This window comes from Artemia sp. Qi Xiang Cuo, chromosome 19 (genome assembly GCF_049724085.1).
Source record: "Artemia sp. Qi Xiang Cuo chromosome 19, ASM4972408v1, whole genome shotgun sequence".
Classification (NCBI taxonomy): Eukaryota; Metazoa; Arthropoda; class Branchiopoda; order Anostraca; family Artemiidae; genus Artemia; species Artemia sp. Qi Xiang Cuo.
In genome coordinates this window covers 25,367,375-25,391,687 of record NC_142812.1, presented here as the reverse complement: position 1 = coordinate 25,391,687, position 24,313 = coordinate 25,367,375, and the positions used below count along the sequence as shown (strand labels likewise).

The following is a 24,313-nucleotide window of genomic DNA, read 5'->3' as shown; positions in this document are numbered from 1 at the left end:
TTTTGATAAATGTTGAAAAGTCACGTTTTCAACAAGGTTTAATTCCTTAAAACAGTTTAAGAAACAACTTTTTGACAAATAAAGTCACGTTTTCAACAAGGTTTAATTCCTTAAAATAGTTTAAGGAACAACTTTTCGACAGAAGGATCTTTAACAAACATTTTGATAAATAAAGTCACGTTTTCAACAAGGTTTAATTCCTTAAAATAGTTTAAGGAACAACTTTTTGACAAATAAAGTCACGTTTTCAACAAGATTTAATTCCTTAAAATAGTTTAAGGAACAACTTTTTGACAAATAAAGTCACGTTTTCAACAAGGTTTAATTCCTTAAAATAGTTTAAGGAACAACTTTTCGACAAAAGGATCTTTAACAAACATTTTGATAAATAAAGTCACGTTTTCAACAAGGTTTAATTCCTTAAAACAGTTTAAGGAACAACTTTTTGACAAATAAAGCCACGTTTTTAACAAGGTTTAATTCCTTAAAATAGTTTAAGGAACAACTTTTCGACAGAAGGATCTTTAACAAACATTTTGATAAATAAAGTCACGTTTTCAATAAGGTTTAATTCCTTAGAACAGTTTAAGGAACAACTTTTTGACATATAAAGTCACGTTTTCAACAAGGTTTAATTCCTTAAAATAGTTTAAGGAACAACTTTTCGACAGACGGATCTTAAACAAACATTTTGATAAATAAAGTCACGTTTTCAACAAGTTTGAATTACTGAAAATAGTTTAAGGAACAACTTTTTGACAAATAAAGCCACGTTTTTAACAAGGTTTAATTCCTTAAAATAGTTTAAGGAACAACTTTTCGACAGAAGGATCTTCAACAAACATTTTGATAAATAAAGTCACGTTTTAACAAGGTTTAATTCCTTAAAATAGTTTAAGGAACAACTTTTCGACAAGAAGTATCTTATACAAAAATTTTGATAAATAAAGTCACGTTTTCAACAAGGTTGAATTCCTGAAAACAGTTTAAGGAACAACTTTTTGACAAATAAAGTCACGTTTTCAACAAGGTTTAATTCCTTAAAATAGTTTAAGGAACAACTTTTCGACAGAAGGATCTTTAACAAACATTTTGATAAATAAAGTCACGTTTTCAACAAGGTTTAATTCCTTAAAACAGTTTAAGGAACAACTTTTTGACAAATAAAGTCACGTTTTCAACAAGATTTAATTCCTTAAAATAGTTTAAGGAACAACTTTTCGACAGAAGGATCTTTAACAAACATTTTGATAAATAAAGTCACGTTTTCAACAAGGTTTAATTCCTTAAAATAGTTTAAGAAACAACTTTTTGACAAATAAAGTCACGTTTTCAACAAGATTTAATTCCTTAAAACATTTTAAGGAACAACTTTTTGACAAATAAAGACACGATTTCAACAATGTTTAATTCCTTAAAATAGTTTAAGGAACAACTTTTAGACAAAAGGATCTTCAACAAACATTTTGATAAATAAAGTCACGTTTTCAACAAGGTTTAATTCCTTAAGATAGTTTAAGGAACAACTTTTTGACAAATAAAGTCACGTTTTTAACAAGGTTTAATTCCTTAAAATAGTTTAAGGAACAACTTTTCGACAGAAGGATCTTTAACAAACATTTTGATAAATAAAGTCACGTTTTAACAAGGTTTAATTCCTTAAAATAGTTTAAGGAACAACTTTTCGACAGAAGGATCTTTAACAAACATTTTGATAAATAAAGTCACGTTTTCAACAAGGTTTAATTCCTTAAAACTGTTTAAGGAACAACTTTTTGACAAATAAAGTCACGTTTTCAACAAGATTTAATTCCTTAAAATAGTTTAAGGGACAACTTTTCGACAGAAGGATCTTTAACAAACATTTTGATAAATAAAGTCATGTTTTCAACAAGGTTTAATTCCTTAAAATAGTTTAAAGAACAACGTTTCGACAAGAAGTATCTTAAACAAAGATTTTGATAAATAAAGTCACGTTTTCAACAAGGTTTAATTCCTTAAAATAATTTAAGGAACAACTTTTCGACAAGAAGCATCTTGCACAAAAATTTTAACAAATAAAGTCACGTTTTCAACAAGGCACAATTTTCCCTCTTAAGAGGTGACCAACAATTATTTAAATGTTCCAGCGATTGGAAAGTGCAATTCCTGTTCCAGCGATTGGAAAGTGCATTTTGTAACAAAAATCCTAGCCCAACACTCTTCGTCCTCTGAACTTCCATCTTCAGTCCTCTTCGCTATGTAAATGATTTGGTTTAAAGGTGTACGCCTTCATTTTAATCCTATTCAGGTCTACCTCATAAACGTCATCTCGATATGTCTTTCAGGTGGGAAGAGACAAAAATCTTTTTTAGAGGAGACAAGACTGAAGTATTTAGTTTCTCTTCCTTTTCAATGAGCATTTTCCACTGTTTTAGTTGAATTGCTCAGTTTTCACCGATTAATTGTTCTTCCCATATGATGTACCTCATTTATCCCGCCTGTCCTCAACACACGATCAGTCTTGGGGCTCACAATTTAAAATTTTCCTGAAGCTCAACTGTTAATCCCTGAAATTTTAGCCTGACAGTGTCGTGTCTTTCCTGTCTTTTTTTTATTGTTACTAGAGTCTGTAATATATATAAAATAAAACGCAATATCGGCAACAATCGTTTCAAACTTTAATACTTTCATAATTTCTTGTTTACAAGCTGAATAAATAGGTTCTTATTGATGTAAATGAGCAAGTCATGCAAATAATTGTCCCGGGTTCGACAATAGCTTTTTTTAACAACTCTGATATTGCGATATGGATAGTAGGCTCATTGGGGTGGTAACCAGGGAGGGGTGGGGACCAGTAACACATGAGAAAAAATTTACCAGATGTGTCAAAAACTAGCTTTACACTCGTTTTTATGAATTTTTACGGTCAAATGAGGTTTCTTGCTGGAGGGGGGGGCACTATCTCCTGGCAACCCCCAGAACCTTTGTGATTAAAGAAAGAGTGTTACCGACAACAGTATATTGATGAGTGTTCGTTTATTAAAAATGTCTAAAAAAATAGCACTAAACACACAAAATCAACATCATTATGTCGTGTCCATACATCAGTATGAGAATCCTTCACCTGAGAATAAAACAAGAGATCAAAATCGCAATTTATTTTCCAGAGGTCAAACAGGGCTCACGCAATTAGTTGCTTATGAATTCTTTTCGGGGACTCGGATGGTTATTGTCTTCGTTTCCAAATAGTTGTTCAAGCCTTCTTCTCCCCTGTAAAACAGTAATGTTAAAGTATAGTACATTCGGTACTCTTGCATTATGCGGGCCTCTCGGGTTAACTACTGTAGAGTAGGCAATGATAAAACCCGTTTTTGACATGTTTACCGATATGGACTAGGCACTGATAGCGTGCTTTTCATTGCGTATACGATATTAAACTGTGGCTTTTTGGGGTTTAGGGGGGAAAAAGGTACCTACTTTAGGTAAGGTTACGTATTTTATATATGCTATGCTTTACCCCCCACCCCCCTAAGTTACAAATATATAGCCCAAATTTGTTTCTAAACTATTATATATTCATCCTATTTTATTTCATTAGCATTAACCAAACTTGACTTTTTAGAAAGGCCCGCATAATGCAAGAGTACCATACTCTCGCAGAGGTAATCTTGGTATTGAAGAGTTTGATATTAAGGTTTAAAGTCTTTGTGCAATTTTTGCTGTCTCATTTTTCTGCTTATAGAAAGACAACAATTTTGCTACCATTCGAAAGTTTAAGTTCTATTCATCTATCTAGCTATGCTTTTGAAATTCGGCGTACATGACTTTATTGTAGTCATGTACGTTTGAGAAAAGTTGAAAAATAGACAATTTTCGTATTTTTAAGCAACCTTAGATCTTTGTCCAAAAAAACGTCTAACTAATATCAGTATTCTGACTTGGTGAATGAATAGATCTGAGTCTTAGACTAAGGAATCCGATGTTACATATTATATTATTATACTGTATTATATATAATAGTATTTTATATCTTGTATTTTTTTATGTACGTTAAAACTCCAGGCTTGTTTAAAAATCGCTTATTTCAAAAGGAGAATATATTTAAATGTGGGCCAAGACTATGCTGCTTTTTTATTATAGTATCAGTACCCCAGCTTAGCTGGAATAAATGTTTCTAGCGTATTCATCAGCTATTAGTAGAGATGTTACAACATGTTCCGTAGTGCTCTGTAAATGCCGAAACTTCCTTCAGTGGTATCGAACGAAATTCAATGATGGCACTTACCTTCTTATTATTAGAAGATCGTAGTTATTTTCTTACACATACTTCAGGAACTATGTCTTGAAAGTCACCTTCATATTCATTCTCTTATTAAACTTCTAATTTAGCCAATTGAAACAAAACCAATCGGATATTTTTAAAAAATTGGTTTTCTAGATTGAATTACTATTTTCAATAAATTGCTTAGAAATCCAGAACAATGAAATATGTGTATTTAAAAGATACACTATTAAGATATTCTAGCATCTCCTTAAGTGAGGGATTGAGGATAGTTCAGAATGATGTGGTAGTATATAGGATATAGGCTTTTTTTCTCACTGTATGCAGACAGTGATGCAGACTAGTCAGAGTATACACCGTAGTATAGACAAAAGGAAAATTAGCCCTTTTTTAGCCTGTTAATTATTTATCCCCTACTACCTCAATTTTTTTTGAATTTAAGAGTTACGGCACATTGTATTTTTACTTGTATAATGAAATCTTACAAGGAAAGTATTAACCCCCGGTTCAACAGATAAAAGAAATAGGAAAAAAAACAGATTGAAAAATTTAATATTAAGAAAAACATTTAAGCCAATTTCATTGTTAAACATTACCCACAACGTACCGAAAATAAATTCGTTGTACACCTGGTTAAGAGTAATTATAAAAATCTAAAATTTATCCCATCTGATTTCCACCAGGATGATCAAAATCAGCAATTATAGTTCATTTTTTTCCAACTTTGTTTCAAAGTCTTATGGAAGAATGTAAAAAGCACTAAGATTATGTACTAAAGGAAAAACGTGATTAACAGTAGTACAAGTTGGAACAGATGCAGCAGCTCTTTCTGTCTCCTTCCTCCAGTAATATTGGGCGAAGATGGGACGTTTTTCGTCAAACATTCTACCAAAAAAATTTATTAAATTTGTCAGGAAATCGTTTTAGGTATGTCAAATAGAAAAAAGAAAAAAAAATATACTTGACACAACTCGTTTACCTCTTATACTTGGAATTGTCATCAAAGCCATAGGCGTACGGAGGAGGGGGCAGAGGGGGGCAACTGCCCCCCTAGAAGTTCAAATTTACACTAGATATGGCTGAAAAAGTATATGGTAGAAAAAGCAGTTGTAAATAGGTAGATGGCTAAAAAAGCAGTTGATAAAAGGTAGATGGTTGAAAAAGCTGGAAATAAACAGCTGGAATAACAGAATGAACATCTAAAAAGAAGCGATTATCTATAATGTCTTGGAAATTTTTAGCTCTAATCCAAGAAGATTAGTGCTGAAACTTATGGATGATTTATGACTTTGGTAAATTACTTATTAATAAAGATTTCATAGGTATGATAGAACTTGCTGGCAATGTAAGGTTTTGTGAACTGCCAATATAACTTTAGCCTCCCGCCCTTCATCTCGGCATTGGCTGCCCCCCCCCCCCAGACAAGAAGCTACGTACGCCCATGGTCAAAGCCCTATAGTGAGTGAAATCGATCGTCTCCTAAGCATTAAAGCCAATCTAAAAAATCAGAGATTGAGCAATGGGTATCTCACCCTGCCCCCCATTGCAGGCCAGTAGTTTTCTGTTTTCAGTCACATTAAAAAAAATTCTGATTAAGAATTTTGCTTTAGGTTATGGATTGGCACTAAGTATGTCTGATTTTGATCAATCTTCCACAAAAAATTTCTTATATCCCAGCCTCGAATGGGAAAATGTCTATCAGGAATTAGAATAAAAATCTTCCAAAGTAGGGTGTGGTAATAATTAAAATTTTAACCTCGACCATTGTCTGGCACTTAGAAATTGCTGCCAGGTTAGATTTTTCCAAATGGACTGCAAAGTTTTCTATTATGTGGGTTTGTGGGTGATTCAATTCGGCATTTTCTTTAAGGCTCTTTGGCTATAAAAAAAAAACGGCATGACCTTGCCTTCTTCTGCTAGCTACGGTCAGTGGTCCAGTCCTTTGGCCCTACTCAGTAATGATCATGACGCCACATTTTTCTTTCTTTTGTTTTACTTTGGCGTACATTTTTTGGATTTTTATGGTTCTTTTTCATCCTCATGGCCAAATCCTATGAATTCTTGTACAAATTAAGCTATAAAAATCCTGAATATATAAACTAATAAAATAAAATTGGAAATGTTACGTCATGATAACAAGCATGTGAGGGCCGAAAGCGCGAGCTACCGATTGCAACAAGCGGAGGGATGTTTTGTCAAGCAATATTTGCAAGGGCTGAAGGCCCGAGTTTGTTATTAGGAAAGCCAAAGGTTCCAGACTGTCGTGGCCAGGAACGGCCGCCCGAGTGAGGAGAGAGAGGTGATAAAATATGGCGAAGCGAGTTTTTGCGAGCTAAATAGCCGACAAAACCTAGCTTGCTAGCAAACATATATTACTAGGCTGTACTTATTATCATGGTGTCACATTTCTTTTTTTTTACCGTATGCTATTAAATTTTATGATCTTTGTCAATCCTAACGGTTACAACGTTTTTATGATCATTGGGCAATAAAAATCCTAATTACATAAATAAAAAAAAATCTTCAGGAAAACAGGCGTACAAGGCTCGAAGAATCAAGCTGTTGAGCACAGCTGGTAGATCAACTGAAATGAAGTGATGACAAGCTCTATTTTCCTGTGTCGAAGGCCCTAGCTCATTATTATTGAGTTATACAGGCACAAAAATAGTCGTGGAGTCCAAGATAGCAGAAGGAGAGTGAAGCAACAGTAAAAGAGCCGATGAAGCATATATTTGCAAGCATATATTGAGATTTCAAATGCACTTTTTTTCCTTTTTTTTCATTACCACTGGAACGTAGGTCTAAAATTTATTTCTCAACTCCATTCAAACTTTCAGAACGTTTTCTCTGTAGTAAGTCTCAACCTCATTTTGTTTATTATATTAAATTTTTTTGTAGTAACTGACGATTAACTTACAGGTCTCTTCCAAATCCCGATTCCTTATACCCTCCAAATGGTGTCTGGGGTTTTTGAGAATTCCAGCAGTTTACCCTGAAATAAAATAGGATGAAAGTCAGAGAACATGGAAATGTAAAATATGCGGCTTTTACTTATCATTATGGTATCAATGAAACGAAAGAAAAATGCAGCCAGGCTGCTTCTCTCATTACCCGGGAATAATGACGCCAACTTTTATTATGGTCTCCAATGGATTCTAAGTTGATTAGCAAACAAATTTTCGGCTGGTAATTTTTTTGAGTCAGTAAGAGTTTATTTTCAAATCTTCCAAAAATAAGTAGATTTCATTATTCCGTTAGGGTTGAAGCGGGTATTTTGCTCAAGTACCTCTCCAAGTCCATAGATTAGAGATTCATTAACTGTATTCCAGGGATCCTAGCCGTTTTTTTCTTTTTTATTATCACGGCATAACAATCACGATTCTGTCGTTTCTGTTTTCCTTCTCGCAACACAATCAGCATTTGACATTTGTAGGGTTGAAAACATTGGAATGGTTTTACTGTTTTTTTTTGTTTTGTTTTTTTATGTTACGGTACCAAGCATATAATTAGTGCCATACGGCTGGTAGTATAACTAAAATAGATATTGTGAAAAGTGAAGCATAGTGTTGATTTTTTTAATGATATTTTTTTATAATTGTCAAAAATATGCTTTAAAAGTGTTTTTAGTGGATGTAAGAACGAAAGCTGATAGAGTAAGAGAAGTATATCGATAACTCACCATACTGAACCAGCTTGAACTTTTTGAGCAAACATCAAAGCCGAGTCTATGTTTTTAGTGATAATGCCAGCCGCCAGACCATAATATGTTTTATTAGCCCTTTCAAATGCCTCTTCCATTGAAGAAAACTTGAAAATCAACTGAACCGGTCCAAAAATCTAAAAATGTGACAAATTAGTTCAGACACAAATGGTATAGCAGGTCTTGAAATGCAGACTAAAATGGCATTGAAACACAGATCATAATATAACACCTTGCTCACTTATCCAAAGGTAATTCAATGGTACCGAATGGGGAAGAGGAAGCGGGGCCTAGCAGGGGAGTAGCTCCAGAATTTTTATTGGGGGGGGGGCAAGAGGGGTTTATATCCGGATAGTCAAGGGGAATAGGCCATACAACATTGTTTCTCCAAATTATAGGGGGAAGGGCACCTGCTCCCCCTTGTCCCCCTGAAACGACACCCCTGGTGCCTAGTTTACTTCTTAAAAACCTAAGAAAATAACCATGCTGACCAATGGTGTCCATCTCCAGGTACCTATTCGGAGCTCGGTTGGCTCTGGCTGAGATTACAATCACACTGCTAATCTCAGCTCTAAACCAAATCATCAGCGACATCAGGACTTGAACTCCAGCCCTTACGGACACGGGATTTCAAGTCTAGCGTGCCAACCACTTGGCCAGGACGTATAAAGCCTAAAAAAAATGTATAAATATACACCGAAAAGGATCAATTTTCTTTGAAATTGCATAAAAATAAAGGATTTTCTGTAGTATTTGACAACAACGTATAGCAACTTACATATAATAAATTATATTGTCTTTGAGCCTGTATAAAACAAGGCGTCTTCAGCGTAGAAAAAAAACACAAAAAAAACAATTAGAATCAAAAACTAAAATAATATAAATAGGATGCGCGAGGTTGATTTAGAGGAATAGCCGTGTAAGCCAGGAGGTGGTAATGGAAAAAGCTTCAGCCTACAAATAATAAATTAGAAGATATGATTAAAGGCAAAAATTATTGTTTGGCTGTTTTTTAATGAAATTTTGATTCTTACTTCTTATGTTTTTACAAGCGAGGTTTAGTTTTGGCTTAAGAGGCAATGAAGCCAGGCTAATCCCAGGTATTATGAGAAACTAAAATCCAAATTGAAATAGAGTGGAAAATCCATCCAGCAGTGCCCAGTGTAGTTCAGAGAATAAAAAGTGATTTTAATTTCTGCTGTCGGCCAGTGACAGATAATACCCAAACCATTTTACTACCCAAACCATTTTCAACAACAAATAATAACAGGAGTGGAAACCTTTTTAATAGCACTGAAGCAAAGCAACGATTAAACTAAAAAGTAGCGAAATGATTCTTGCTTGCTATGACAAGCAGCCTTTGCAGCTGAAGTTACTGAGTGCCGTTACCACATAATTGCTCCTCGACTTTTTAACATTCAGGGATTATTTAGGAAAGGATTCTTAATGATTAAAAGCTAACGATTTTGTTTCTATAAATGACTTCTTTCATCTTGTCATAACTTAGTTCTAGTTTTGGATTTCAGTTTCTCACAATACCTGGGAACATCCTGAAACCGCTAAAAATGCCGTCGGATCTAAACAATAAGTATACCATTGGAATTGCATTGGCCTAAAACCCTTAAAGGAAACTCACAATTCCTTGGCTTGAACAACAAAGAAAATCCCTTAGCTTGAACTACAAGGAAAATTACTTTAGCATGGGAATCTCCATCAGCGTCCCCTTTTTCTCCGCTGCAAGTAGGGCACTGGAATAACTTGTTATCTCGTCATGTCTTCTTGTCATAACTTTTCCTGGAAACTCTAGCAAGAGCCAATTTTTTGGTACTGTTTGACAAATTTGATAGGCCTGAAAAATGTCAGTTTGGGCCATGGTTTTTTATTTTGTTGCGCCTAGTTGCTTGTGACTTGACTCTTTTCTATTTCTTCTGTCAAACAATCGTAAAAATTCTTCATGTCATTAGTTACATCTTCATCTAGCAGTTGGATGCCAATTTCTAACTCTCCTGCCTCACGTGTAACTTTAATATCATTTTCCCCAATCTTTTTCAGATTAATTCATGTTCTGCGAATATACTCATTTAAATAATCCTCTTCTTTTACAACGTAACATACCTCTCCTATAGTTTCATTTTGAAACTGACAGCGAGTACACTTCAGACGAAATTTAATAACCGTATCTTTGTACACCTCTAATTTTGTCCTCTCATTCCATATTGCGTATGGCATTCCATCTTTCACTTCTTTCGACTTAAGAATAAATTTGTCATCAATATATACTTTTATGTACATGCTTCCTTTCGGAACATTTCGCTCCTTCAAATTTGACGCATATATGGTTAACTGAATCAACATTTGCGATCTTTTCATTTCTTTAGAATGATTTGCAGATTAAAAAAATTTCAAGTGAAAGTAAGGAGTAACGTTAAAATTTAAAGTAAGGAATAACGTTAGAACTTAAAAGAGCAGAAACTATTCTGCATATGAGGGAGGCTGCCCCCTCCTCAACCTCTCGCTCGTTACGCTAAAGTTTTAAGTACTTTAAAAAAAGCTTTCATCGTGGTTGCAGCGACAGCTGCAACCTAGTAAAGGACGAACCACGGCCCATAGTTACCTAAAAAAGCTTGAAACTACTAACTACGAAACGAAACTACTAAAAAAATCGGTGTCAGATCGAAATAACAGGTGTGTGATTGGCATTGCCTTGGCCGAAAACCCCTTACGGGAAACTTACAGTCCCTTGGCTTGAACAACAAAGAAAATTACTTTTGCATGGGAATGACGATCAATGTCTTCTTTTTCCTCCGCAGCTAGCAGCGAACCGGAATATCATAAACAGCTGTTTTTTTGTAAACAACTGTTTTTTCGCTTTTGTAATTTACAAAACATGACATTTAAAATAAAATCAATTCTTTGACAAACACTGCATCTGCGTATACAAAATGATGAATGACGTCATAATTGTAGTTAACTATCTAAGAAGATTTGCCTTGGAAACAGTAACAATTAAAAAAGAATATCTGTTACCTATGAAATGCGAAATATTATTAAATGTCTCGCCATTAGGATTATAGGCTCATCTGTTGGAAAGACAGTCTAGTGGGCCATTAAAAAGTACAGAGAATCCAAAATGGATGAAAGCTCAAGAGAAGATGAAGAAGGGCTTAACTCACATCCTAGGAGGAAGAGTGAACCCGAACCATCCAGCGAGCCTAAGACTGTTAAAGATGGAAGAATCTTTTGGAATTGGTTCTGAAGATGTTTCTCGGTCGAAGCAAAATTTACAGTAAAGAACGAACTCTAGCCTATAGTAACCGAAATATTAAAATGAAATGCTATTTTTGACAGAAACTGAGTCATTACATGCATGATGATGCAGCACACTTATCTTTGGCAATTCCAATTCAACGGCCTTTGTGTTCCAGCAGTCATTCTTAAAGGATAGGGGCAGAAACTCCAACTTTAGTATAAACAGAGATGGGATGAGGAGGAGGCAACCCCTCTAATACACCGAATAATTCCTGTTAGTTTTAAGTTTTAATGTTGCTGCTTCCTTTCAGTTGAACAAATTGTTTTTTAAGTTTAATTTGTGACCGTTCTTTAAATCATTGCCAGATCTAACTATGATATGATGTGGGCTAAAGGCCCCATACACCCCAATTTCCTGCTGGTAAGTCTATATCTCAATAATTGTAAATTAATTAGTATTTTTCCCCTTATTTAGTTTTTTTTTGCTTAAGAATTAAATATTGGATTGTTAATTCAAATTTTGGACAACATGTTAATATTTAGACAAAATTTTCTATGAATAAAATTTTTAGTTGAATAAGTCCTTAATACTATTTTTACGATAGAATTTCGGGTGAAGGAAATGGATAGTATTAGTTCTATGGACGGAAATTCTGTGTGACCTTTGATCTTCTCCGTGACTGAAGACATCGCTACCTCAACTATAGGGTTCTCTGATGTTTAAATGTATTGTAAACATATATGTTTATACACATTGAAAAATTGTACATAAATAGGAAGTGAAATATTGACCCTTGAAGTTACTAAAAACAAAACTTCAGGTAGCGCATACCACCCCTTCCCCAAAAAAAATTTCTGGCAAGGCTCATGATGTCCTGCCTCACCTTATTTACCTTTTTGCCGGTAGGCAGGAGAATTTAATATTTTATGCTATTTAGAAATTGTGTCGCAATGGGAGGGGTAATATTACTTCCCTCCCTGCCCCAATAGGCTAAATATATTCCTTTGAACTAAGAGAGACTATATATACATTTCTACCATCTCCTTCTCCAAAGTTCTTGTTATGTTTATCTGGAGGCTCAATGAGAGTTAGGATATTTTGGCATTAAAATGCAATCTTTTAGGCCTGTACTCCCCCCTCTTCCGCCTTAAAAATGACCAACTGCCCCTCCTTCATTGATGTGCATACACTTCACTGTGTATAATTTTGTAACATATGAAGCAAATCAGTTTAGTTAAATATAACTTTAGAATAAATGTCAGAAACACTTTCCTACATTGAGAAGGGAGGTATTACCATGCACCACCCTCATTCAGGCTTATTTTAAATGAAATGAGGTTAAAGATAAAGTTCTGCCCCCTTCCCATACCTTTTTCTATATTTATCTGAAGGACATGGAGAGTAAAACAATTTAGATGTTGAAATGCGCTCTTTTAGGCATCTGCCTCCGTCACCCACACAAGGACCGACCGCCCCTCCTTCATAATAGCTAATGCGCAATTACACATCTCCAAATAATTTCATAAAAAAATCAAGTGAATCCACTTAGTTAAATCAAGCATGAAGATAAAGGTTTATTTTTTTTTGCATGGAATACGTAACTTTTCAGGAACAAATGCAAATCTGTGTGGTGTTACTTCCTCTGCAACTAAAAAGCTCCATATGTAATTTGGTGATACTTTGAAACCGATTGATTATCTCAGAACTTTCAATCGATAACAACATGGTCCTATTTGAAGCAAAATCGTACTTTGGCAGACAAAATGGCAGAAGATGCAACTTTCCCATCTCACAATGGTTTTGGTCACTTAAAAAGGGTACTAGAGCGTTCAAACGAACCCTCTCCAGATCTATTTATTTGATGAGATCACCCTTGGGAAAAAATAAACAAATTCTCCCCTCCCTTTATTTCAAAATCAGGCAAATTTTCTCAGGCTCTTAGCTTTCGATGCTCACCCAAAAAAAAAAAAAAAATCTAGAAAGAAAATCTCGAAAAAAAGAAGCTAGAAATCCAACTAGTGTAACCATTTAGAACAAGAAGCTACGATATATTTTGTGTGGAGCTTCGGTCTATATTACCCTCCTGTATTGTCATTCCTTCAAATCTGTAGTCCCTTGTAAGATAGCCATCCCCCTGTCCCTACAGAAAAAAGAAATCTACAAGTCCGCCTTCAACTACGAATAAATTGGAAATATACCTCGTCTCTTGCAATTTCCATTGAGTCCTTGACTTCGGTGAATATAGTTGGTTCAATAAAATATCCCTTGGTGCCCCAACGGTTTCCCCCAGTTTCGATCTTCGCTCCTTCCTTTTTACCTGTCTCTATGTATGACATGACACGTTTGAACTGTTTTTCGCTGACCTGGGAAAAGAAACGGTTTTTACTTATGATGGTAGCGCATAGTAATGACCCTAACAGTGATTGGGGGTGGCAATAGTAGGCTACTTAACAGCTAAATAGCGAAAATTATAGTTTCTTAGAAATAGGTGAACATAACTATTAAAAAACATTTAACCATCAAAAATTAAAGACAAAGAATGAATTCGTAGTCTCAGGACTAACTTAGTTGCAAAAAAAAAAAAAAAATACAATAAACTACTCCCTACTTTATTTAGCTACTGATGTTGAACTATTCTAGACCAAGTAAGAAAATTAGCTAGTTTTAGTCTGAAGATTATATGCAACGAACAGAAAATATAAGCAATAAAATTTACAAATATTACAGTAAACACAGCACGCATTGTACAACCAAGTAAGGAGATTCCAAATGGATTGAACAGAAAATCTTGGCGATCAGTAAACCAAAATAATGGATCAGTAAGTCATCCTCAATATGACATCGAAGAACGCGAAAGAGTCATGGGGATCAACGCAAAAGTAGTTATAATAGTTTGTAGTCCCTTTCATGTCTTGGAATATATATAAAGTCGTCTGTTTGTATATGGTATTTCTCATATCATGGTTGCAGCAATAGTTGTGTCTCAGTAAAGGGCAAACCCCAGCCCACTGTAGCCGAAAAAGAAATTGTTAATTAATTTTACAAACGTGGAATAATCAGAATCTGACATTGATTTGGAAAGGGTAGCTAATATCTATGTTTGAATTAAAGATAAACAGTAGTGACTGAAGTGTACTAGTGAGAATTTCAGAGCTTGAAAACCTTCGAAAACCACAACGGATCAAAACAAACAGAACACCTTTGGAAACTTACAATGATCGAAAAATCTCAACCGGGGGTGTCCAACCCTGTGTCTTTTTTTTCTTTCTTTTGCTTTCAGCACTTCCCGGACAGTGAAACACCATATAGAGCAGTATAGTGGGGTTATTTGAAAGCTAATGCTTATGTCTACGTGCTTTTTAAAGTTTGTCTTGATAACACTAATATAAAGTACAATTTTTTACACAAAAAAAAACAAAAGTTCTGCCGTTATTTTCTTAATAACCTTCGAAAATGGTGGGCTGGACAAAATGGAGGTGACAACACCGCCTTTTTCCACGTTTCCCCAGCACCTTTTCAGAATTTTTAAATTGCAAAAAAAAGAAAAAAATAACGTTCTAGTAGCTTTTGTTATTTGTTGCTTAAAAAATAAGCATAGTTTATCCCCTCTTCTGAACTAAAAGAAACAACAAATTTACTTTATTAAATTCAGAAAATTTTTATCTCTTGGTTTTTTGGGTCACTTAATTGGGTTTTTGGGGCTGCTTTCAGTTTTACTGCATTCCGCCCCAGCTTCTAACGTCTGGATGCAGCCTGCGTTGTCAGGGGAGGGGGGGGGGTGAAGGAGGGGAACCATTAAACTGAGTGACTCTAAAAATTCAGTAGATAGAAATTTCATGAATCAATGAAGTGAGAACTTTGTTAGTATAGCATTCAAAAGACGGGATAAAACACACTGTTACTAGTGTTTCCACCAGCTTTTTTTTATAATCCGTTAAACGTTGGAAGCAAAATCTGTAGATCAAGTTTTGGATCCAGTAGAATTTTCTGTAAATTGACATTTTCAACGGGATTCAAATTTTTCAGTAGGTATTCCGTAAATTCCATAACTGTTCTTTTGTCCGTATACCAACATCAAATCCCATAAATATACGGAAAAATCCGTCGTGAACACCCTGGCGGTTACAGATGAACATCTTTAGTGTCTTGCTCTTTGTAAGCTACAGAAATAAATGAATAGCTTAAATAGCATGGAGACCAGGATGAACACAATGTAGGAGAAATGATCCAAGAATAAAATCAGAGATGGCCTTTGTTGGTGCTGTACTCCTTTTCTTTTTCAGATAAATGTCCCTTTTTCCTTTTAAATAAATTTATCTAATGCATGGTTATAATTTCAGAGTTAAATTCTCGTTGTCAAGGCAACAATTTCGCAAGAGAAAATAAATTAGCTTTGTATTACTATTTCGTAAGAGTCACATGGGCGATCTAAACCTTAGCCCATTGGTCCCTATTATTGGACAATGTAAGTTCAATTCTGGGTTTGATACATTGGATTAGCCTGCGTCACTCAAGGCCAGGCCCGAGGCGACCCCTTCTTTTAATGTATTCATATATTTTGTAGTTCAGTTCGTATTAAGAGTTCAAAGTCTATATTAAAAGTTGTTGCTTAGAGTTGTCATATATAGCCTTGGAATTAACACTGGAGAACAAAATTAAGTTATTTTCTACGACTGTATGAGATTATTTATCCCCGAACCCTGACAGGGTTAGGAAAAGGTTTTTGGGACTTATCGTCATTGTAGTATCGACAAGAGAGTCTGTTCCCCCTCCAAAGACATATTTACAGAAGCATTAGTGGTGACATAGAGCGTGGAACCTTGGGCCAAATAGTGTGGCCCTTACTCCCCCCTCCAAAGGTAGTACACTTCTCATATTCCCACTGGCTGCAATATCAGTGCAGAAGAGCTTGTAGAACCCTTGAAACCGCTCGAAAAATTTACAATTCTCTAACAAAAGCCAATAGTGGCATTTATTCGACTCTGCCACATAGGCTGACGCCGACAGATAACTCTGGTGACGTTAGAGACTCAAACAACCTTGCAGTCTCTTTCATCCACAGTTGATAGTCACAATTCTTCAAATTAGACCTGATCTTCTTGGTAAAAAAGAAAAATCTCCCAAACGAAGGAAGAGATGGCCTCTACGTGCTCTAATAAATAGTGAAAAGGGCCTGCTTTCTAAAAATCCCTGATTTTAGGTCTGATGCTAATTTTGTGAAAATCAAGTAAAGCTTTTGGGGTGTATCCCCATTTAGATGGCAACAGTCTCTTAGTCGAGGAATTCTTTTAAGTGTGCTCACCATTAATTAGGAGATATATTCATGCCGTTTTCATTTTGAATCTAAAATAAGTTCAAGAAAGTTTATAGATTTCACAAATTGGAATGGGAGCATTCTTTACATGAAGATGTGGAAAAGAAAAATGGCTATTAGTTATACAATTTTATTAATGATTGTTCTCACAGGGGGTTCAAAAGAATTGGATAAAGTAAACACCGCATTAACATCCTATTCACATCACTGAATAAATTATATAATCTTTACCAGCTTTCCAAATAATAAGGTTATCAGCATTTGGAATAATAGATGTGTTGAGAACATCCAGTTCAGAGATATGCAGGTTAAAAAAAATAGGATTGATGCAAAAGCAATGACACTTTTTGAAATAGTGGAATGAAACAGTGGCACCTTGTCCGATAACAAAAAAATGAAACTTTTTACCATGACAAAAAAAGCACTTTTTCCGATCAAAAAAAAAAAAAATGATGGTATTTTGTCCAATGATCGGAAAAAATAGTGACACTGTGCAAGGACACTTCAGGTCCTTTAAAAGCACGAAAAATATTAGCTGGCCAAGTTGCAAAACGTTATAGAACCGTACTGTTCTATGGGAATATCTGTTTGTAGTTTTTGTGAGGATAATACAATTTTGATGAAAAATTTTATTGACAGAATTATTTCCTTGGGTGTTATCCTTTTGGGCACAGTCCTTGTGGCTATAAAAATGTCTGATAATAATTTAGGAAAGTAGGCCTATAGACCAGAAAACAGCAAAACAAAACTCTTGAATATCAGAATTCTTACGAGCCAGCCATGTGATTTTCTTCTATATATTTTACATAGTTAGAGCGTTTTTTTACTTTTTTATGAAGCAAGGGCAGCCCCTTAGGACCCTTGAATTTTGAAAAGCATACTGCACACGTTGCTGTATAACGGGATACATTATTTATTTGACTATTGCCAAATGTAACTAATGTAATTTTTAATCCTCCATCTTCCGGGTGTAACAAAAAATTCTTTTTTAATACTTGCACGTATAAATAATAAAACCAAACAAAGGTAAGGTTTTTATCATAAAATGTAATAAAGAAAACAGTTTTTTTCACCTCTGGAACTATTTGGGCTTGACATTATATAAGGCAATTGAACTACTACAATGGAGCTAGTACAGACATGCCATCTTTGATATACAAAAAAGAAAACAAAATAATTCAGACGGCTAGCAGTGTCAATAGCTCAGTTATAAGCAAATATAGTAAATGCCAGTGAATTTTGATCATCCTCCACCTGAAAAAAAAAATGAGTAAGTTCGACTTCGATACTAACCATTGGGCCGTGATTTACACCCTTTTCAAATGGATCGCCGATCTTCCGCTTTTTTGCAGCTTCCACAGATTTTTTGACAAATTCATCATAAATAGATTCGTGAACAAGAGTACGAGACCCAGCACTGCAGCATTGCCCCATTGTTACATAAATTGCATCTTGGGAAAATGAGACTGCTTCATCGACTATAGAAAATAAATCAAATTAGTTGGAAGCATAAAAATTTTACCTAGTCTTTAGAACAAAAGTAACTAAAATACAATAATCGGAGAGCCAAGTTGCATATCTAACAAACTTCACAAATACTACTAAAGAAGACCCTTGATATTCAGCTCAGCTACTGAAAAGATCCTATAGAAAAAGCACTGGCATCTTTGTCTTAATTGCCATGCTATTCTTCCACAGGGCAATAAAGTTTAGAAATATTTATGTTTACTAAAATAGAAGTTTTTGTCTCCCAAGAAAACAGGCCTCCCGAGAGCCTACATATTTCCTCCCCTCCTGCACGACTCAATATTGACTACTCTACCAAGGCTGTACCCGGGATTTTTTTCGGAGGGGGATTTACTAAAAAAAAATTCGGGGGGGGGGGGGTTCACAAAAAAAACTCAGAAAACGCATACAAGATTTTTTTATATTCATTTTTGTTAAGTTCTTACGTTAGACAAACATTTCGGGGGAGGGAGGTTCAAACCCCCCTTACCCCCTCTAGGTATGGCCTTGTACTCTACTGAGATAGTAATTATAATGATGGGACATTTTCAAAAATATTTTTGCAGACATTTTGCAGACGTCGTGCACTAAGAGTAAAAACAATCATCTACAAAGCAACCAAGGGTACAAAAACCAAAAGTGATACCATTCATTAGATAGCTTTGCTACTGGAGTAATACATTGGTTTTGTCTTTTGTTTTCATCTGCAACTGATTTTAGCTTGTTTCGAGAGATAGATAAAGATCTTCCCAACTGATTTTTGGCCATGCCCCCACCTAGGCATTTCTTAAGTCCTGATGCCCCCCACGTGATATGTAAATTTTATTATTAAAATTTTTACGTGTATTCCCCGGAAGGAAGCTTTAAAGACCATGAACTTCGTATGTTTTTTTGGATCGTCGTCTAGGTATATTTTATGCTAATGAAAAATATTGCTTGGATACAACAGCTTTCATACTATATACGACGTCATTACGATCCTATCATGTATTCTTTTTTGCTCTTTAAATGCATATGAATGTACCATTGCTCACTTGAATTTTTTTTTTCAAAATTAAGGCTCTAAAGTATAGACAGCCGAAGGGTACATGTTCGCAACATCCGTTGCGAATAATGAACCTAGCCTCTTGAACAATTCAAAAAGCTAAGTACAATTCTTGCCAAGCGCTAGAAATGATGGTATCCCTTCTCCTTCAGTAAGAGCCAACAGTATATGAGCTGAAGTGGAGTTAGTACCGTCTGTGTCAGAGAGAGATAACCAAAGCTTTCTACTGTGCCTGAGTTTTTTAGGAATGTTTCTGAGTTCAAATGGGAAGCTCCATTGATATTAAAAAAAAAATAAACAACACAAAGATATAATAGATGAATTATTACAAGGATAGAGATAGAAACCCTTTTGGATTTATTTAAAATTGCCAATAACTACACAGACTATTTAAAGTTTAGAAAAAATTTCTTCCATGGCTTTAGAGGTTTATCAGGGGGGGAGGGCCTTGAGTCCGCTCTCAGCAAATATTTATGTAAATTATGTAAAAAAATTGAATTAAGAATCATGAATCATGTTTCAAATAAAAAAATATGGAAGTACATGGACGTTTTTGTCAATTGGAATTATGGAGAATCAGAAATTGAAGATCTCTGAGGATATAAAAACTTTCACCAAAATATGAAAACAATGAACTTATTTCCGCCTTATTTGCACCTTGTTTGAACATAAAATTTTAGTTACTCTCATTAGAAAGTTCAAATGTGTCCCATGGCCCCTCCGATGCCCCCATTCTTCCTTGCCTTCCGCCAAGGATTTTTTTTTTTGCCGAAATGCAGATATGTTGCAGCTTGTTTTAACCGAAATTATGCAACAATTCTTTATTTACATTAGTGGAAGCATATAATTTGGGCTATTATATTTGCATTTGCTATATATTGGGGATAAAGTATTTGGATAGTTTGAAGTCAGAAAACAATTCTTTCTAAATATATGACCGCTAAAAAATTATGGAAGAAATGTTTTTTTTATCAATGACCGTTTTTCCCAAGTATTAAGTACTATTATTAGGTTAGTGTAGTGTTTCATTTAAGTGTTTTATGATGATCACTGATCAAAGTTTATGTTATTTGTGTCTTTCATTTATGTTGTTTTACTGTGTTCATGACCGTATATTTGGCTTTAAAATACACTTATCTATCTATCTGTCTAATGCGCAGAATAATTGAACTAAACACATTTTGCATGCAGACCCACTATACTTTATCCCCCCCCCCCCTAATGTGCAAATCTAAAGCCCAAATTTATTTCTAAAGTAACAAAGAAACTAACGATAAAACCGATGGGTTCTCGAATTTTACACAGCGCATACTTGAGTGAGTGGCGCATAATACACAAGTACCAAAATGTCTTCCCCCTACAGAAATCAAACAAATAAAGCAAGTAAAATTCTCAAATTTGGAAAGCCTTATTTTCCACGGGGGGTGGGGGTATTTCCCGTTTTTTTCTCCGCGGGGGATATTTTCCGGGCGGGGATCCGTGGGGGGAATTTTCTTCGGGGGGGGGGGTAAATTCCGGCCACCAGTTACAACACCTCTTGACTAGTTTGAACAAATTGATAGTTACAAAATTTCGACTATTTTTGGATAGGGGATTCCAATCTCTCTTCAACATCCCCTCAGACTTTCTTGAAAATTTAAACCTAATACCCTCAGCCGTTCAATAAATGTTGCTGATATTTCCTTTTCACAACCAGCAAGGGCAAAGTGTGCTTTGATTGTATTTGGTATACATCTTAACATTTCTTTTAAATTTAACCGTAATACACCCCAGAGGCGGAGTTATTTTGCCTAATGACTATTTCCAACAAAATGGGTATTCCAAAATTTTGATCACATCCATTTTGAAAAAAAGTCCGGGCCAGGGGGGGGGGGGGGTGGCTGGTTGCCCTCCAATCACTTTTGAATCTTAAAGAGAACTAGAACTTTCGATTTATAATAAAATGAGCCTCCTACAAAGTTCATACAACCACCCCTTCTATAAAGCCTTAAATGTTAACAATGGGCAACTTGTATAACTTATAACCCTACCACCTGGCTGTGAGGGGTTTTGTTTACCCCGGAGGCATAGTGATTTCACCTTTGGACTATGTTGAACAAAAAGGGAAATCTCAACTTTTGTATGGATGTATTTGGGAAAAAAGAGCTTGTGGGGGAGGGGGGGGGTAGTTGCCCTCCGATTACTTTTGACTCTTAAAACGGGGACTAAAACTTCCAGTTTCCAATCAAATGAGTCCTCTCCCGACAATTTGAGAACCTTGGACCGATTAGATTACCCCCAGGAAATAGAGTACAGGGCTCTGTTATCATGCTTCCCGAGAGAAAATTGTAATAGTTCGTATTTTCCTAGACGGGAGCTTGAAATTTCATCAATAGAGCTCCATGATACACTGATTTTGATGATTTAATTTGTCAAGATCACTTGTTCTTTTGGGAGGGAGTTTTGCCCCTTTTTAAAAATCAGTTGAACTTGCGTAGGTCCTTGATTTTTGGTTAATAACTTAAATTAATGAATTATGCACGATTAGAATAACCATTGAAATTTTTGACTTCTGAATGACTTCTTAATTGTCAATTGATGTTTTATGAAGCAATTTTCTTTGGAAATTTTCTCATCCATTGCATGAACTAATTACCCATTTGACTACTACTTAAAAGTAAAAATTGCAATTATTGATAATTATCAAGGCAAGTAAGGGGAAGAACTTAAAACTGGCGAGGAAAATAACTTACTATCTGCATCTGGCAGTATTATTAGTGGAGACTTTCCGCCAAGTTCAAGAGAGACTCTCTTCAAATTCGTTTCTGCAGCAGCTTTCATAATCTTCTTACCGATCTAAAATTCGACAGTATTCGATATCAAAGTGTTTTATCTTCTATAAACAAAAAAGATGATAACAAAACATTAAGATAAAACTGGGAAGAAAGCGGTTAGTTACAAGAAAAAGCAATCGAGTCAAAAGACAAATTAGAATACTCGAGAAGGGAGCTATTTAGTAAATTCATATCATTTAAAATTACATCGAGTTTAATCAGCCTTTTTTCATCTACAAAACTTTTACTTAACTTCTTTTTAGTCATTGAGCAAATGTCTGCTTATGTTATCTTGTGATTTTTATCTAAGTTTTGATTAATTTTGTACTCATTGTGTAAATTTTCGCTCAAGACTTGTCTGAGGCTACCAATATGCATCCTACGACGATGTTTGACATGGAGGATAACCAACAGTATATCTACGCTCACTCGTGAAGATGACTAATTAATGAACTTGCCGTTGGGGGATTATGCTGTTCAATCTTGAGCGTTACATTTGAACTTTGAACATATGCACTTTCAGAGAACAAGAAATAGTTTGTATGCTACGCAAATTGTTTTGTGGTAGAAATTTTTGCAAAACAAAATGGTAAATATTGTCTAGTGATTTTATTGATCAGCATACTATTAATTCATAGTTTGCTGTAGCACCAAGTGGAGTATTGACAGCAACAACTGTATGGGTAATAAGAAAACTCGAATAGTAAACCTAAGTATTTTAAGAATATAACCATAGTCTTACCTCAGTTGATCCTGTGAATGCTATTTTATTAACATCCATATGTTTGGACAGAGCATTGCCTGCGGTTGAGCCACGGCCTGGAACGACGTTAATTACACCGTCCGGAAAACCAGCCTAAAATTATAATTAGTTAATTCAAGAGGAACTTCAACTGAGACATCCTATTGCTCAAGTGAAGCTTCTAGTGTTTTGTCCTTAGGTGGATGTACTACCTTAAAAGATCCCCCTATCTCGTCCGCTCTAAACTTTTTTATTTTCTGTGGCCAAACTATTTAGAACTGACTGTGTGGTCTTGCCATAACTTATAGAACTCAGATAATTGATCCGAGTAAATGACAGAGAATTAAAAGCTGACGCCCACTTTCCCGGAAATGTCACAAAAACCATTTAACTTCTCCCACTTTGTGCCAGAGAAAGAGAAATTGAGTTTGAATGAAAACTACACCATCAGAATTTTTTTTTTTTTTTTGATTAAATAGAGCAGATTTTTTTTTTTCAGAGTTTAGAAAAAAAACAGTTCCTAAAAGCGTTTTAGCATACCTGCCAGGAAAACACTAAAGATCAGTTCAAAGGTATTATAACCGAGCAATTTGGCTGCTTTGGGAGTTCCCTGTGGTGCCACCCGCTTTGATTGACAAGCTCACCAACAAAAGAGACGTAAAATTTCATTGTCTTTTCAATCAAATTTTACAGTCAAACAATAAATCTCAAACAAACACAACTTAAAAACAATAGGGAAATATTTTCCAAGGCTTTGCAATTTAAATCGGTGAATATTTCTGCCCTATGTCCAAGGGCCGTCTTCAGCACAACATTAAAGAAAAAATATATATAAAAACAAACAAAGTTTAAAACTAAAAATGCTTTTTAAAAAAACGCTTTTAAAAAACCTTTAAAACAGCCCCAGTATCCTTACTTCAACGAAGTTCAACCAGGACTGATAAATAAAATGATGAGAGAGGATGAATTCATTCAAACGAAATAAAATGAAATCATTAACTACAAGTTTTCAAAGCTAATCTTGCTTTTTTAGCAGCTAGTCTTAAAGGCCTTTTTGTAACGGGTTCAATACTATTGTCAATTGGTTTAATAAAATATTTTGTTAGATCATTTTTAATTAAATTTGAGTACAAAGAATTCAGTGAATATTCAAGTCCCTATTTAAGGAAATATTTTTGTTTATTTTGAGCCTAATTTCGATTGATTCCCGGACCACCTGTTTTATCCCCAAATCACTACTAATGAGATAAGATTTTTCAAAAAATATTGTGTGGCTGGGATTATCAAATATATGGCTAGCTAAAGCAGAATCAAAGGAGTTATTAGAATTATTAGCAATTAACGCTTTGTCTATGTCTTCTTTATACTGGTGTATCCGTTTTTCTAGATTCTGATTAGTTCTGCCAACGTAGTAATTGCCACAATCGCATGGTATTTGATAAACCCCTCTTTGGCGAGTAACTGGGGTTTTATCTTTACCGGAGTTTACGAAATTTGTGATTTTAAAATTATTGGTGAAAACTAAATACAGATTGTTTTTTGTGCAAATATTTTTTATTTTTGTGGTGATTATTGGGATGTACGGAAGATAAATTATATTAGAGGGTTTTTCCGGAGCCTCACACTGTGAAATATCATTGAATTTACGAAAATATCTTTTTAGTCTATGGTTAATCGTA

At 34.9% G+C, this 24,313-nt stretch overlaps 1 protein-coding gene across 4 annotated transcripts in view; it reads right to left on the bottom strand.

Moving 5' to 3' along the window:
* Positions 1–3,007: 3,007 nt before the first annotated feature.
* LOC148940654 (aldehyde dehydrogenase family 1 member B1, mitochondrial-like) overlaps positions 3,008–24,313 on the bottom strand; it is a 136,644-nt gene continuing 115,338 nt past the window's right edge. For all 4 annotated transcript variants that reach the window (XM_089105382.1, XM_089105384.1, XM_089105383.1 and 1 more), the window contains 7 exons: positions 22,635–22,748; positions 21,812–21,914; positions 17,822–18,006; positions 13,413–13,577; positions 7,944–8,101; positions 7,182–7,256; positions 3,008–3,252 (listed from right to left, as the gene is read on the bottom strand). In XM_089105382.1, coding sequence (XP_088961508.1) covers positions 3,180–3,252; positions 7,182–7,256; positions 7,944–8,101; positions 13,413–13,577; positions 17,822–18,006; positions 21,812–21,914; positions 22,635–22,748 — 873 coding nt within the window. In that variant the 3' untranslated portion in view covers positions 3,008–3,179. The remainder of the gene's footprint in view (positions 3,253–7,181; positions 7,257–7,943; positions 8,102–13,412; positions 13,578–17,821; positions 18,007–21,811; positions 21,915–22,634; positions 22,749–24,313) is intronic.